Genomic DNA, 16,844 nt, shown 5'->3' on the forward strand with positions numbered 1-16,844 from the left:
GAGGGAAGGAGGTTGTTGGCCAAGATCGTGATACATGGCCCCATCCATCCTCCCCTTAATACGGTGCAGTTGTCCTGTCCCCTTTTCAGAAAAGCATCCCCAAAAAAGTATATTTTCATCTCCATGCTTCACGGTTGGGATGGTGTTCTTGGGGTTGTACTCATCCTTCTTCTTCCTCCAAACACGGCGAGTGGAGTTTAGACCAAAAAGCTCTATTTTTGTATCATCAGACCACATTGACCTACTCCCATTCCTCTTCTGGATCATCCAGATGGTAATTGGCAAACTCCAGTCGGGCCTGGACATGCGCTGGCTTAAGCAGGGGGACCTTGTGTGCGCTGCAGTATTTTAATCCATGACGGCGTAGTGTGTTATTAATGGTTTTCTTTGAGACTGTGGTCCCAGCTCTCTTCAGGTCATTGACCAGGTCCTGCCATCTAGTTCTGGGCTGATCCCTCACCTTCCTCATGATCATTGATGCCCCATAAGGTGAGATCTTGCATGGAGCCCCAGACCGAGGGTGATTGACCGTCATCTTGAACTTCTTCCATTTTCTAATAATTGCGCCAACAGTTGTTGCCTTCTCACCAAGCTGCTTGCCTGTTGTCCTGTAGCCCATCCCAGCCTTGTGCAGGTCTACAATTGTATCCCTGATGGTTGGTAGGTGATCAAATACTTATGTCATGCAATAAAATGCAAATTAATTACATAAAAAACATACAATGTGATTTTCTGGATTTTTGTTTTAGATTCCGTCTCTCACAGTTGAAGTGTACATATGATAAAAATTACAGACCTCTAAATGCTTTGTAAGTAGGAAAACCTGCAAAATCGGCAGTGTATCAAATACTTGTTCTCCCCACTGTATACAGAAATAGAATTTTAAAACAGTACACTCCGCTTCCTATGCATCATGTAAATACTCTAAAACCGGTTCATCACAATATCTAATTTCCTTAATCTGATAAACACAGGATAGGTGTAGTATTTCATCAAATGAGAGACTTAATTTCAACCAGTAGAGAATGTCAAACACTTTATTGAAAGAAGTTCATTATTCAAGTGTTATAAATACATAATACATGCATTATAAATATTATAATTGTAATATTATAAATACAAGTTCAATCTTTACTTCAATGCACATCTGGTGTGCATTATAAAAACAGGAAGAAAGAGGTGGCGATGAGAGAGATAAAAAGAAAGGGAAAGAGGTAAGAACAGAGGAGCAGGGAAGGCAGCATATGATTAATGAATCACAGTGCTACCCTAATATTATCTCAGTTCATCACAATTACATAATAGTTTCTCTAGTTGTCTCCTAACCAGCCTTGGGCTCCCAAGGTTATCTTAAGAGCAGGTGAGGTGGCAATGACAGGACTGGCGGTTGGCAATGACAGGACTGGCGGTTGGCATCCTCTCTCACATCAAAACATACCTGCAGACGAGAGACAGATGGAGAGAGATGGCATGTTTAAGCCATGCTTTAAAAAAAATGTATTCTAACACTAAGTCATCATAATCATCAGGTGAAATGCAAAACTGACCTTGGATCATTAACTCTGGGACTACTGCATCTCTATTTATATTTCAATGTAAAGCATCTCTAATAATACTTCCTGTTAACCCGACCAAGTGACCTCACCTCTGATCACGCTGTGCCCTCTATGTTGCCAGTTCAGATGCGGGAGGGGTTCACCGACACAGCTAATATTTGTATTTTTTATTTAACCTCTCTGGGATATGTAGGACGCTAGTGTCCCACCTGGCCAAAAGCCAGTGAAAATGCAGAGCGCCAAATTCAAATAAATGACTATAAAAATCAAACTTTCATGAAATCACACATGCAAGATTAAAGCTACACTTGTTGTGAATCCAGCCAACATGTCACATTTCAAAAAGGCTTTTCGGCAAAAGCAAACGATGCTATTATCTGAGGTTAGCACCATAGTAAAAGAGAGAGAAGCATATTTCAACCCTGCAGGCGCGACACAAAACGCAGAAATAAAAATATAATTCATGCCTTACCTTTGACGAGCTTCTTTTGACGGCACTCCAATATGTCCCCTAAACATCACAAATGGTCCTTTTGTTCGTTTAATTCCGTCGATATATATCAGAAAAACACTGGTTCCAAACTACTTTTGTAATACAACTTTAGATAGTTTTTTATGTAAATAATCGATAAAATTGAAGACGGGATGATCTGTGTTCAATACAGGAGGAAAACAAAATGTAGCTAGCTTTCTGGTCACGCACCTCTATCTAACAGTACACTTCAAGTTACCCTTGTTCAAGATGGCAGTACTTCTTTATTACACAAAGGAAAAACCTCAACCAATTTCTAAAGACTGTTGACATCCATTGGAAGCGATAGGAACTGCAAGAAGATCCCTTAGAAATCTGGATTCCCAATGAAACCCCATTGAAAAGAGAGTGACCTAAAAAAAAGAAATCTGAATGTTTTGTCCTCTGGGTTTTGCCTGCTAAATAAGTTATGTTATACTCACAGACATGATTCAAACAGTTTTAGAAACTTCTGAGTTTTTTCTATCCAAATCTACTAATAATTATGAATTATTCATTCATAATTATTATTCATTATTATTAATTATCTTCTGGGGATGAGTAGCAGGCAGTTGAATTTCGGCATGCATTTCATCCGGAAGTGAAAAGACTGCCCCGTCACCAAGAAGTTAACTAGGCAAGTTAGACACAGCTTATATAACTTATAGGGCTTAGGGAGAAGGGGAGAGAGGGATGAAGTGAAGGAGAGAGACTGTTATTGAGAAAAGAAGGTAGGTAGAGACAGTGATCAACAGGAATCTGTGTGTGTGTCCACAGTAAGTGGCTGCATAGTACTTTATGCTGAAAAACATGCAAACACACGAGAACAAACAATATAGCGGAGTTATATAAATAATGAAGTGTCTTACTATTCTCCATGGTTGACCCTCTTGCCTACTGTTTGAAGGTGGAAGGAGCCACAGTTATACACCTGAGCCTGCACAGCACAATCCATCAATCAGATTGATACATGAGTGTGTAGGTGTGAGTTATAGGGTGTCTAATTGTTCTACATTATTTCAATATGGGTGACTTAAAATAGTCTGTTTTGTTTTTGTACAGACATCACACCCTTACCTAAACAGCACCCTAACCTGAGAAGTAGAAATCAGTGTAATGTAGTCTATGGTGTTACCAGGGAACAGCACCCTCTCGCTCTGCATTGTTGGACCCCATCCTTGAAACATCCTGCTGAGCAGCAGACTTCTCCTCTGGCACATGGTTTCGAGCTGCAGATCCCCAACTGGTCCTCTTGTCCATCCTCATGAAGTTATATAGGACACAGGTAGCGTTCACACGTCTGAATTCCTCCAGTTGGCAGTTCCAGATGGCCCTGGTCACCCAACCCTGCAGTGCCCTACACGGTAACTGTAGGCAATCGTTTTGAAGGAATCTCCAGTTACAAGGTATCTGTAGGAATATGGAAGATAATGTTATTATTAGACTTTTACATCACCAGGTCATTGTGGATTACTAAAGTAGAACAAATCATGATAGCATTGGAAGATAGATGCATGTGCACACACATGTGCATGTGTAGCATGTGACAATATAGCAGGATCATATCAAGGATAGCATCACACATGAATACATAAGTAACACTTGAAACTTGATGATGAGCTGATCATTTGAATCAGCTGTGCAGTGCTAAGGCAAAAACAAAAATGTGCCCCTCTGAGTCCCCAGGACCAGGACTGAGAACCACTGTTCTTCCTCTGCAGACAGGCTTTCACTGCTCTCTGTATCTGAGGACAGAAAACATCACAAGAAACAGACTTCAATATGCTCAAACTAGACAGAACTGAATATTTTGTTACTATTATCTCTGTCCTCACTTCTAGGGACTGGAACCTCACAAAAGTACCTGCCCTATCCAGAATAGCCTCCTCTCTCACTTTGACAGTTGGGGCTGCTATCCTTTCACCCTCCTCCATGGTAGTTAGCTAGCTCCCTACAAATGCATTTTGAGTTTTTTTTAACAGTGATAAATACATCAAGATAGCCAGCTAATATGAAGTTAGGTAGCTGGTGATATTTAATCCACTTAGCCAGCCAACTATACAGTATGTAAAGTTGGCTAAATAGCTAGCTACGTTAGCAGCTCATTTGAGTTAGCCTGCACTGTAGCTAGTTAGCTAATAATACATTGTTTTTTTGTACATTTTCAAAATGTATTTACTTATTTGAATATGTTCTCCCAGCCATGTGCACGATTGGAAACAGTGCAGCAAAGTTTGTTTGTCACCAGAGCGTTTTAGAGAATATTACTATTCAACTATTTACCCATTTAATAACCAGACCTTCATACAAACTTGCTCTGCTGAATTCTTAATGCACAATCGAATTGCTGCTATGTGCTGTCATATGCAGATAGAACGCCCACAAGCGAGCAGCATTTAACCGCTTGCTAGTGAACACTAGCTGATACTCGCATCACTCTTACTCGTTGCATAACTGTAGTCATATAGTGAAAATAAATCCCACCTATTTATTTGCGTAATTAGCATATTGCAATGTACGTGCGCGTAGAATTTGGTCCCATTCCACGGCACAAGTCAAGTTCCTACGCACGTCGAGGACGGAGCGACGCACTTGTAGGCTAATTATCGGTAGACGTCGAAGCCCCCTGCGCGCACACATGACCTATTCGTGCAAGATCTCTTTGATCTCCACGCTGCAGCGATGGGTCTCATGGAAAGGCTGACGCGAGGAGCATTTACAGACTAGTAACGTTGTGCCTGGAGTTTGAAACGAGGTGGGCTTCTATAATCACACAGACCCTATTAGTTATCAACGGCTGGCATTCACCTACATTATTATTTGTGAAAGGGCAAATCAATGGTCTTGGTGCAGATATTTTATAATTAACCTGGTAATCAGGGTTGTAAGTATAGGCGAAGCCTATAGGAAAATAGTAGGCTATATTCTTCCCATTATTTTAGGTACATTATCGGGGCGGTAGGGTAGCCTAGTGGTTAGAGCGTTGGACTAGTAACCGGAAGGTTCAAACCCCCGAGCTGACAAGGTACTGTCGTTCTGCCCCTGAACAGGCAGTTAACACAAACGCATCATATGCTACAGGTCAGGCTATGAAGCAAATCATTAATAACATCACATTTTTAGAGAGTTGGCAAGCGAAGCCAAAGTCTTCAAAGTCGCATGCGCATACCAGCAACAATGTCACCTTCTCGCCCTCGCTGTTAACGTGTGCATTTTAGAGGCCTATCACATTTATCAGAACAATAAGACCTATTTTGAATTATGAAGATACATTTAAAAGCTAAGCTTAAAATTACAAAAACATAGCCTACCCATGCGTTAATTTCACATTGTATCATGGTTCCCACCCTAAACTGCGATAAAACTTTGGCCTAAAGAATAAATAGTAGCCTACATAAATAATGATAAATAGCTGCGATGTTGTGGTGTTATTAACTAGCAGAATAATATATATTATCTAACACCACGGTGTCATTGGAAAATGACTTGAATTTGCCCTTTAAAAGCCCCCCAGTGTTCCATTAAACTTTATTTAATGGACATGGCTAAGATTTGAACCTTAACCTAGGATATTTATTTAGCCTCGCCAATCTGTTCGACCGTCTGCATAGCCATCATCCCCAAATTCTCGCGATATATAGCCCAGATATATTAGGCAGGATGGGGGCGCTTCCTCCACTTGGAGGGGCGTTGGGTTTCTTTGAGGGTGTCTTGGTGAGGACTGTCTGGAACATTTAGGGTCTGACCTCTACTCCACGAGGAGGAACTTGAAAACATGTCGGACGCGGTGGTTAGCTTCATTAAGGACTTTTTGGCCGGTGGCATTGCTGCTGCCATCTCCAAGACAGCTGTTGCTCCAATTGAGAGAGTAAAGTTGTTGCTCCAGGTAAGCCTAAGTGAGAATAATTGTTTTTCAGTCTCAGTCATAAAGTTACTATATTATTGGTTATCCATTGAGTGCGCAGAAGTCACACTTTGAGAGTAAGATTGTAATAAAATTAGATACATTTCGCAAATGCAATTCCTGCAGACAGCGAAAAGCGCTTTGGAGACGTTTCTTACGCACGTGACTTGTAGCTGTCCAAGGTGCTATAGAGCTTTCTAATTGGATTCGATAGGACTCAGGAGTTGGCCTTTCGTTCACCGAATCATATAAAACCGAATTATATGAATGTCAGGTTATTAAAGAAAAAGTACTATTTTGAATAACAAGTTAATTCATTTGATGTGTTCTTTATATTTTTAGTGTTGATTTCAAGTACACGTAATGTTATGTTTCGATTAATAGGATCATAATTAATTACGCCAAAATATCGATAATCGTTTGGATATAAGAGCAGCGATATTTTGTTTAGGCCTAGGCTACAGCTAAATTTATCCAGACGCATGCAACCCAATACGCACAGACCGTGCTCAAGTGACATGAAGCAATGGCCAGTGTACAACAGCGCTGAGAATAGCTGATTATAACAGAAATTGCACACATGCATTCGTACAAACCCGTGATTATTATTGAATTAAAGTGAATTAGGAATTTGTCCCAACAACAAACTCAATATTTTTAGGCTCTTTCTATAAGATAAACCTCAGTTGCTAAATACAAAGTAGGCCTAAAGCACAACGAGAAAATCCGATTGACATGCTTTTTTTTGCTTACTGAATTGAGGATAAATTTAACAATTATTTGTCTTCTGTTGTTCTGCTCTCCAGGTCCAACATGCCAGCCAACAAATCACAAAGGAAATGCAGTACAAAGGGATCATGGACTGCGTCAGGAGGATTCCCAAGGAGCAAGGCTTTATCTCCTTCTGGAGAGGCAACCTGGCCAATGTGATCCGTTACTTCCCCACCCAAGCCCTCAACTTTGCTTTCAAGGACAAGTACAAGAAGATCTTCCTTGGAGGAGTGGACCAGAAGACACAGTTCTGGCGTTGGTTCGCCGGTAACCTGGCATCTGGTGGCGCGGCGGGTGCCACCTCTCTTTGCTTCGTTTACCCACTTGACTTCGCCAGAACCAGGCTTGCGGCCGACATCGGAAAAAGCGGAGCCGAGAGAGAGTTCAGCGGTCTTGGCAGCTGTCTCAGCAAAATCTACAAAGCCGACGGAATCAAGGGTCTGTACCAGGGATTCAACGTGTCTGTCCAAGGCATCATCATCTACAGAGCTGCTTACTTCGGAGTCTACGACACAGCCAAGGGTGAGGAGCATGAGCTAAAGTCAAATCATAAATCTAAGTAGCTGTTTGCAATTGGGACGTTGTTAAAAGTAATGTATTTTACAAAGAAATAGGCGCAGAATCCCAATTATGTTGCTCTACGTCATCTTCTAGGTATGCTGCCCGACCCCAAGAACACGCACATCTTCGTCAGCTGGATGATTGCCCAGAGCGTCACCGCAGCCGCCGGTATCATTTCATACCCCTTTGACACCGTCAGACGTCGTATGATGATGCAGTCAGGACGCAAATCAGGTGAGCCAGTTGTAAGCCTACTCGTTGATTCATATCCATGAATGGCCTACTGTAACTGATCCATGGAAATATTCCATTGGTTTTATGGACGCGCACATTACTCTTGGCAAAAGTAATTGAGTTTCCTACAGTAGGCCTATATATCGCATTTTAATGATCAATGTGTCAAATTCAATAGCGGACATCATGTACACTGGCACAATCGACTGCTGGAAGAAGATCGCCAAGAACGAGGGAGGAAAAGCCTTCTTCAAGGGGGCCTGGTCCAACGTGATCCGAGGCATGGGCGGTGCCTTCGTCTTGGTGCTCTACGACGAGATCAAAAAGTACACATAAGCATTCACAACTCCCTAAGGAAACCCTTCACCACGTCTTAATTGTATCATATAATGATAACAGCTTGGGTGAATTATCGGGGTAGATGTGTATTCTATTGAGCCAGCCCAGGAGTTGGTTGCTAGTTATCCTTCTCGCCAGTGTATTTGGTCAAGTGAGCAACGCACCGACTCTGAAACCTGTATATATCTTACCTAAGATGTACAAAAAAAACACCTCCAGGCTTACCAGTTGACTGTCAAACTGGTACAGAAATGTTTTTTTTCAATTGAATTACATGCCTACTGCAAACAGATTGCATCCACTTTTCTCAGTTCTTTCTCTCATAATAAGCAAAAGGAATGTACTCTTCACAGCAACTGCTGTCTACCAAGGACCTTATGTTCCTGTGTTGTGTATCTCATGTGTCCCACAATAAACATTATTTTAATAAGAATAAAGATGAAAAATACCTACTAAGCCCTCTGCTTTGGTGCATTCCTTTGTCATTCATATTTGTTTCATTGAAATATTGTAATGTGTACAATATATAATATAGAGTATAACATAACAATAGGTAAAAACATTTAGGTAACGTTTACTAGTTCCAGGCTCTGACTTGGGCTATTATAGGATTAGAAATATCCATCCCATTTCCTTGGGCTTCTATAGAGATCCTTCTATTGGGAGCCAACCTAGATGGGAATCATATAGCACCGTGTCTCATTAGCTGCCATGCTTCATAGTCTGTTATGTATGTAACAGATGCAATACAAATCCAATATTACTCTCATTTTCTCAAATATCAGGTTTTACCAGTCTATACATACACATTACTATAAATGTTGGTTGAAGGGGTGACATAAAAAATACAAAAAATATACAAATGTATTACTTTTCATGTGCTAACCATCATAAACCAATTTATTTGAGTAAGCTTATAGTACTAATGAATTACAACTACTGATTAAGTATTTTCCTTGTTTTGTTCTCTTATGACTTATATCAATCAAATGTATTTATAAAGCCCTTCTTACATCGTCTGATGTCACAAAGTGCTGTACACAAACCCAGCCTAAAACCCCAAACAGCAAGCAATGCAGGTGTAGAAGCACGGTGGCTAGGAAAAACTCCCTAGAAAGGCCAGAACCTAGTAAGAAACCTAGAGAGGAACCAGGCTATGAGGGGTGGCCAGTCCTCTTCTGGCTGTGCCGAGTGGAGATAACAGATCATGGCCAAGATGTGCTGGGCCAGTCATCCCTTTCAGCTAGCATGTCACTCACTTGTTGGACTTCTGACCATGACACATCCAGTCACTGGCTTATATCCCCTGCCACTGTTGTAGCCATTGTGTGTGTGCGTGTGACATTATGTCATTGTGGGGGATAATTATTCATATCCACAACATGCCAGATATGCTGTCCGCTAAGTGTGTCTGCATTGGCAGTCTTTGTTGCCATGTGGGTGCTATGCGGCTAACTGGCCTACAAAAGACAGCTGCCACAAGTGTGAAAGTCCTGCAGACATTGTTTGAGCTCCTTTGACCACGGACAGACATGAGTGGTGCGGCAACAAGCAGCTTTATTGGAAAACGTCAAGAAATTTGCACAGGATCACAATAAAAAAAAAATATGACTAATTCTCCCATGATATTCTAAAAAAGCTTTACTAGTACACAAATATCTCTCTCTCTCATTATTCATCATAATGTAACACAACAATAACAGAAACATTGATGAAAAGTTCCACTTGAAAAAATTTCACAAGAGTGGAAATACAGCATGGCATACTTAGTACTTACTCTATTCACTAAGCATATTGATAGGCACCACCTGTCACGTTCTGACCTTAGTTCTTTTATTTAGGTCTTTGTTTTAGTATGGTGAGTTGGATGGGTTGTCTATGTTCGTTTTCTATGTTGGTTTTTGAGGTTGGCCTGGTATGGTTCTCAATCAGAGGCAGGTGTCGTTAGTTGTCTCTGATTGAGATTCATACTTAGGTAGCCTTTTTCCACCTGTGTTGCGTGGGTGTTTATTTTCTGTTCGGTGTTTGTATATATATATATATATATAAAAATATATAAATTATATATATATTTTTTTATTATACCTGAACCATATTAGCTACCGGTCAAAAGTTTAAGAACACCTACTCATTCAAGGCTTTTTCTTTATTTTTACTATTTTCTACATTGTAGAATAATAGTGAAGAAATCAAAACTATGAAATAACACATATGGAATCATGTAGTAACCAAAAAATGGAATGCATTTCAATTAACAGGTGTGCCTTCTTAAAAGTTAATTTATGAAATTGCTTTCCTTCTTAATACGTTTGAGCCAGTCAGTTCTGTTGTGACAAGATATAGCCAGGCTGTATCTTCCATTACAACAGAAGTACAGTTCACAATACTTTATAGCAGCTAGAGTTGGTCCTGGATAGCAATAGTGACACAGTTTTATGAGAACGGTTGTATAACGGCAACACAATATCATTCTTACATCATATAGGACTGGTTTCCCGGACCCAACTTAAACCTACTCCTGGACTAAAAAGTATTCTCCAAGGGAAAAAAAAATACATTGAAAGCTCAATTGAAAGTTCTTCGAGGCTTATTCTACATCTGGGAAACAGCCAGTCAGTGTCAGATCCCTTTATTTACGAGTATTGTGTGCTAAAGCAGAATTACTGGACAAGTGCATGATCAGAGCACAATGGAGATTTAGTTTCGACAAAGTGTGACCACTTTCCGGCTTCGCACCTCTCTGACACAGATCCTTTATTGTGTAGGACACTCCTAACAAACTCAACTTAACCATCTGGGGGAAGAATGTCAAACTGACCTTTGATGAGTGTTTAGGAGCAAGTATTGCCTTATTGGTAAGGTATTGGAAGAGGTGGGGGAGTTGGGGAATGGTGCTCCTTCCTGAGCACAGCTCTCACGACCAGGTTGCCCGGGACGCTGCCGCACTGGCATGCCTGGGTAGGGGTGTGGCGGTGATAGCGATAGCATATGATGCCCTGGCACTGTGGTGGTGGTTGGTACTGCCAGGCCTGGGGATCTTTCCTGAAGAATCAACAAGACAACAGGGGTCAATACTACTACTAATTTACATACTATCACTAATACATTAATACACCCACTAATACATTGGGGCGGCAGGGTAGCCTAGTAACCGGAAGGTTGCAAGTTCAAACCCCCGAGCTGACAAAGGTACAAATCTGTCGTTCTGCCCCTGAACAGGCAGTTAACCCACTGTTCCTAGGCCATCATTGAAAATAAAAATTTGTTCTTAACTGACGTGCCTAGTTAAATAAAGGTAAAATAAAAAAAAATACATACTAGTATTACTTTACCACACAAATTATGTACTACCTTCTCCCAAATTGAACTTCCTCAATGTAAAAAGATATGTGCCATGTACATTTGAGTACTACAGTACATCACAATTGACATTTGTGAGCTGAATATAATCCATGGGGGAAAAAACAAAACAAAAACAGCTGTGAGCAATTGTTATAATTTTGTGCACTTTAAACACGGATAGATCACTCAAAAACTATATTTTAATATTTGTTCATATAAAATGGTGCATATCAGCAGCCACTTTCAGTACTGAGCAAAAACAGTGATGATGATGCATGATACTGAAAATTCAGGCACAATAGAATCTCCAATCTGTTTGAGAGCATTTTTTTTACTCTCAAAATATTAAATGAGCAAGAAATACATGTCATTGTTGCAATAGTTTGTGAGTGGGAAACACACACAGAGTACACCAAACATTAGGAACACCTTACTAATATATTGAGTTGCACCCCCCCCCCCCCCCCCCCCCTCAGAACAGCCTCAATTGGTCGGGGCATGGACTCTACAAGGTGTCAAAAGCGTTCCACAGGGATGCTGGCCCATGTTGACGCCAATGCTGCCTTCAGTTGTGTCAAGTTGGCTGGATGTCCTTTGGGTGGTGGACCATTGATACACACAGGAAGCAGTTGAGCATGAAAAATCCAGCAGTGTTGCAGTTCTTGACACAAACCGATGCGCCTGGCACATACCCCGTTCAAAGGCACTTAAATCTTTTGTCTTGCCCATTCACCCTCTGATTGGCACACATACACAATCCATGTCTCAATTGTCTCAAGGCTTAAAAGTCATGCTTTAACCTGTCTCTTACCCTTCATTTATACTGATTGAAGTGGATTTTTACAAGTGACATAAAAACAAGTAACCTTTATTTAACTAGGCAAGTCTGTTAAGAACAAATTATTATTTACAATGATGGTCTAACCCAGCCAAACCTGGAAGACGCTGGGCCAATTGTGCGCCACCCTATGAGACTCCCAATCACGGCCAGATGTGATACAGGCTGGATTTGAAACAGGGTGACGCCTCTTGCACTGAGATGCAGTGCCACTTGTGAGCTCAAAATAAGGGATCATAGCTTTCACCTGGATTCACATGGTCAGTCTGTCATGGAAAGAGCAGGTGTTCTGTTTTGTATACTCAGTGTATACTATCATCCAAAGTTGGCATGTTGAATCATTTTGCCATACTAAACTATTTTACAATGTGCACATTTCCCTAATGTGGCCACTTTGTGTTACTACCTCACACAAGCTTGCATTTTCATCTCACACCATTTGGGAAAATTACATTTAAAAAAAACTCATCAAGACACTAAATCTAATAGATATTTCAAACTTTTTTAACAAATCAAAAACAGAAAAATTGGGCTTGCAAAATTATTCAGCCCCCTTAAGTTAATACTTTGTAGCGCCACCTTTTGCTGCGATTACAGCTGTAAGTCGCTTGGGGTATGTCTCTATCAGTTTTGCACATCGAGAGACTGAAATGTTTTTCCCATTCCTCCTTGCAAAACAGCTCGAGCTCAGTGAGGTTGGATGGAGAGCATTTGTGAACAGCAGTTTTCAGTTCTTTCCACAGATTCTCGATTGGATTCAGGTCTGGACTTTGACTTTGGCCATTCTAACACCTGAATATGTTTATTTTTGAACCATTCCATTGTAGATTTTGCTTTATGTTTTGGATCATTGTCTTGTTGGAAGACAAATCTCCGTCCCAGTCTCAGGTCTTTTGCAGACTCCATCAGGTTTTCTTCCAGAATGGTCCTGTATTTGTCTCCATCCATCTTCCCATCAATTTTAACCATCTTCCCTGTCCCTGCTGAAGAAAAGCAGGCCCAAACCATGATGCTGCCACCACCATGTTTGACAGTGGGGATGGTGTGTTCAGCTGTGTTGCTTTTACGCCAAACATAACGTTTTGCATTGTTGCCAAAAAGTTCAATTTTGGTTTCATCTGGCCAGAGCACCTTCTTCCACATGTTTGGTGTGTCTCCCAGGTGGCTTGTGGCAAACTTTAAACAACACTTTTTATGGATATCTTTAAGAAATGGCTTTCTTCTTGCCACTCTTCCATAAAGGCCAGATTTGTGCAATATACGACTGATTGTTGTCCTATGGACAGAGTCTCCCACCTCAGCTGTAGATCTCTGCAGTTCATCCAGAGTGATCATGGGCCTCTTGGCTGCATCTCTGATCAGTCTTCTCCTTGTATGAGCTGAAAGTTTAGAGGGACGGACAGGTCTTGGTAGATCTGCAGTGGTCTGATACTCCTTCCATTTCAATATTATCGCTTGCACAGTGCTCCTTGGGATGTTTAAAGCTTGGGAAATATTTTTGTATCCAAATCCGCCTTTAAACTTCTTCACAACAGTATCTCGGACCTGCCTGGTGTGTTCCTTGTTCTTCATGATGCTCTCTGCGCTTTTAACGGACCTCTGAGACTATCACAGTGCAGGTGCATTTATACGGAGACTTGATTACACACAGGTGGATTGTATTTATCATCATTAGTCATTTAGGTCAACATTGGATCATTCAGAGATCCTCACTGAACTTCTGGAGAGAGTTTACTGCACTGAAAGTAAAGGGGCTGAATAATTTTGCACGCCCAATTTTTCAGTTTTTGATTTGTTAAAAAAGTTTGAAATATCCAATAAATGTCGTTCCACTTCATGATTGTGTCCCACTTGTTGTTGATTCTTCACAAAAAAATACAGTTTTATATCTTTATGTTTGAAGCCTGAAATGTGGCAAAAGGTCGCAAAGTTCAAGGGGGCCGAATACTTTCGCAATGCACTGTATACGCAGCATGTGAGTTTGAAGTTTGGGGAAGATTTTCTCCATAAAAATGCACCTTTATAATAAAAGCATTGCATGCATAATTTGCAGTCACTTTTGATAATGGTGTTTTCCAGCTAATGGAACATTCACGCTTATAGCCTACTGTTGTGCGTGACAGAGAGCCATGTGAGTGAGATGTGCTTCGAAGCAAGCAGCATGCAGGGAGAAGGAAATTATGATCATAACGGCCACTGGCCGCAAATGGAATGGATTTTTTAGGGGGCATTACAGCCACACAAAGGGGATAACGCTGGGAAATTCGAGGCATTATCAAGTGCTTGTCAAATTGTGAATGAGAGAGAGACTGATGAAGCCTGCACAAAAAGCAGAGTTCATGCCTTTCATGCAACTTTTTTCAAATCATCATTAGAGGTCGCATCATGCAGCCTTAGAATGCATTAAAAATCCAAACATATCATAACTAAAGTTACATTAGTAACTCTAAATTAAGCAGTTAAGCACCTGTTTCTTTGTTAACCTATCAACACAGAATAGCCACATGTGCTCACTCCCTCAAATCGTTTGGAGAAAATAACCTTTCTATTTTATTCGATTGCATTCTTTATACTATACAATAATGCCATGGAATTCTAAGAACATCTCATCTGCTAAATGAACTAGTGTAGCCAACAGCCATATGGCATAGCCAGCTCAGTACCTAACATAAGGACAACTCACAGTATGCTATTCTGTTCTTCTGAAAGAGACTACATTTTCTAAAATATCATGTTTTTTTAGACCTGTCTAAAATAAATAATGAATTTATTGTGAAGGTTTAGGCTATACTACATGGAATTATTAGACTTTTTAAAATGTAGATGTTCCAAAGGTCTTCATCAGTGGCTTGTAAGCCAGAAGATGTGGAAACCAGAAGATGCTAAATGTGTTTATGTTAATTGACGGTGAATTACCGTGAGACTGGCAGTTATTTGCTTGACAATCACCGGCTGATGAAATTTTGTGACGACCACAACCCTATGTATGTGCAGTTACTAATTTACCAAAATACAAGTAATCTGAACACAAGTGTGACACGTGTGTATACAGTAGGGAGTCATTTTTATGTTTTGGTCTTCAAAATATCACAACTTATTTTAGCATATTATTTATGAATTTGGACATGTAAAACCGGTGTTTTGACACTCGGCTACAGTATATTTAATAATACATGACAACAGGAAGCAGCAACAGTATAATTTTCAACTTATGTTTTAGGAATATTATAAAGGAATATTATAAATGTTAACATAATTTTTCAACATGATTCTACTTCATCATGTAAAAAAAATTGTGAAAATAAGTTTGTCCTGGCTACAGTGGAAGTGCTCAGTGCCTATGATCTCGAAAACATGACATGCTAAAAAAAAAGATTATTAACAGTGGACTAAATACCAAAAGACATTTTGAGTAAAGTGATCCTTTAAAATAAAATAAATAAAAGATGCAAATTCAGTCTCTCTTAAGGAATGACAGAAATAAGTATGGTCTTAGTGCTTCTACACTTGCATTGCTTGCTGTTTGGGGTTTTAGGCTGGGTTTCTGTACAGCACTTTGAGATATCAGCTGATGTACGAAGGGCTATATAAATACATTTGATTTGATTTGATCTTAGGGCTATTGAGAGCTATTGAGCATCAGTTCTTCAGAGAGGTTACCTGCTGACGTTCTGCTGGAGGTCCGTTCCATATTGGAGGGCGATCTGTCTATGGCAGAGAGCGCGGTGGCGATGCCCAGGTATCCGGCCTGGCACTGGTAGTCTGCCAGCTGCTCTGCCCTCTTCATGCCCCAGGTGGGCCTCATTGACTCTAGCCTCAGCAGGAAAGCCTGCTGAGAAAGGGTGATAACAATTTTTGTGAAGGGTACCTTTATAATGTCTTTCTAAGACAGAGAAGAATGGGAGAAACTCCCAAAATACAGGTGTCCCAAGCTTGTAGCTTCATACCCAAGAAGTATCAAGGCTGTAATCGCTGCCAAAGGTGCTTTAACAAAGTACTGACTAAAGGGTCTGAATACTAATGTAAATATTATATATATATTTCCTTTGTCATTTTGAAGTATTATGTGTAGATTGATGAGGACTTAGAATTTTTTAAATACGGCTGTTACGTAACAAAATGTGAAAGAGTCAAGGTGTCTAAAAATTGATATAGCAACTGTTAATTGCCCCTTTTCAAGGCAAACTCAGCGAAATTATGTTGCCAGGAGCAGATGAGCCAGGGCACCAAAACAACGGAGAAGTTGATCTTCGCGCTTTAGCGCTCTTGGTTGATGCGGAAATTTATCCACTATGCTGTTTACTTTCTGCATCTATGTCATATCACTGACTCTACCTTTAACCTCTCTGCGCACGGAACCCGGTAGCGGGATGAAATTCGACAACATACGGTGATCGCTACATAAATAGTCATATTAAACATTCATGAAAATACAAGTGTCTCACATGTTTCGAAAGCCTAGAATCTTGCTAATCCAACTGCGTTGTCAGATTTAAAAAAGGATTTACTGCGAAAGAATACGATGCGATTATCTGAGGATAGAGCCCCATAAAAAACTATTTCAACCAGCACAGGCGTAACAAAATCACAAACTGCAATAAAATAAATAGTTTACCTTTGACGATCTTCCTCTGTTTGCAATCCCAATGTTCATTGTTAGAAAATGAATGGTTTTTTGTTTGATAAAATCCATTTTTATAGCCTAACATGAAACATTTTGTAAACCGCTTGTGTCGTGAATTCCGTCTCATTCCATTTTCGACGACACGTTCGAGGTAAATACATACA

The 16,844-nt window shown here is 40.3% G+C and overlaps 2 protein-coding genes and 1 long non-coding RNA gene across 3 annotated transcripts; 1 reads left to right on the plus strand and 2 right to left on the minus strand.

Annotated features, from left to right (window-relative positions):
• Window positions 1-1,023: 1,023 nt before the first annotated feature.
• On the minus strand, window positions 1,024-3,812 carry LOC149975169 (uncharacterized). Its single transcript, XR_016488887.1, has 2 exons — window positions 3,203-3,812; window positions 1,024-1,438 (listed from the first exon to the last, which is right to left on the minus strand). It is a non-coding gene; the product is annotated as an uncharacterized LOC149975169 (long non-coding RNA).
• A 908-nt stretch (window positions 3,813-4,720) lies between these two features.
• LOC110497493 (ADP/ATP translocase 2) lies at window positions 4,721-8,332 on the plus strand. The gene is made up of 4 exons (XM_021573622.3): window positions 4,721-5,953; window positions 6,778-7,264; window positions 7,397-7,537; window positions 7,716-8,332. Exons 1-4 carry the CDS (start codon window positions 5,843-5,845, stop codon window positions 7,871-7,873), a joined length of 897 nt encoding a protein of 298 aa, XP_021429297.1. The 5' UTR covers window positions 4,721-5,842; the 3' UTR covers window positions 7,874-8,332.
• A 1,764-nt stretch (window positions 8,333-10,096) lies between these two features.
• Window positions 10,097-15,885, minus strand: LOC110497491 (uncharacterized). Its single transcript, XM_021573621.3, has 2 exons — window positions 15,717-15,885; window positions 10,097-10,918 (listed from the first exon to the last, which is right to left on the minus strand). Exons 1-2 carry the CDS (start codon window positions 15,859-15,861, stop codon window positions 10,791-10,793), a joined length of 273 nt encoding a protein of 90 aa, XP_021429296.1. The 5' UTR covers window positions 15,862-15,885; the 3' UTR covers window positions 10,097-10,790.
• Between the last annotated feature and the right edge of the window lie 959 nt (window positions 15,886-16,844).

Source organism: Oncorhynchus mykiss, chromosome 19 (genome assembly GCF_057628025.1).
Source record: "Oncorhynchus mykiss isolate SJ-2025 chromosome 19, ASM5762802v1, whole genome shotgun sequence".
NCBI classification, from domain to species: Eukaryota; Metazoa; Chordata; class Actinopteri; order Salmoniformes; family Salmonidae; genus Oncorhynchus; species Oncorhynchus mykiss.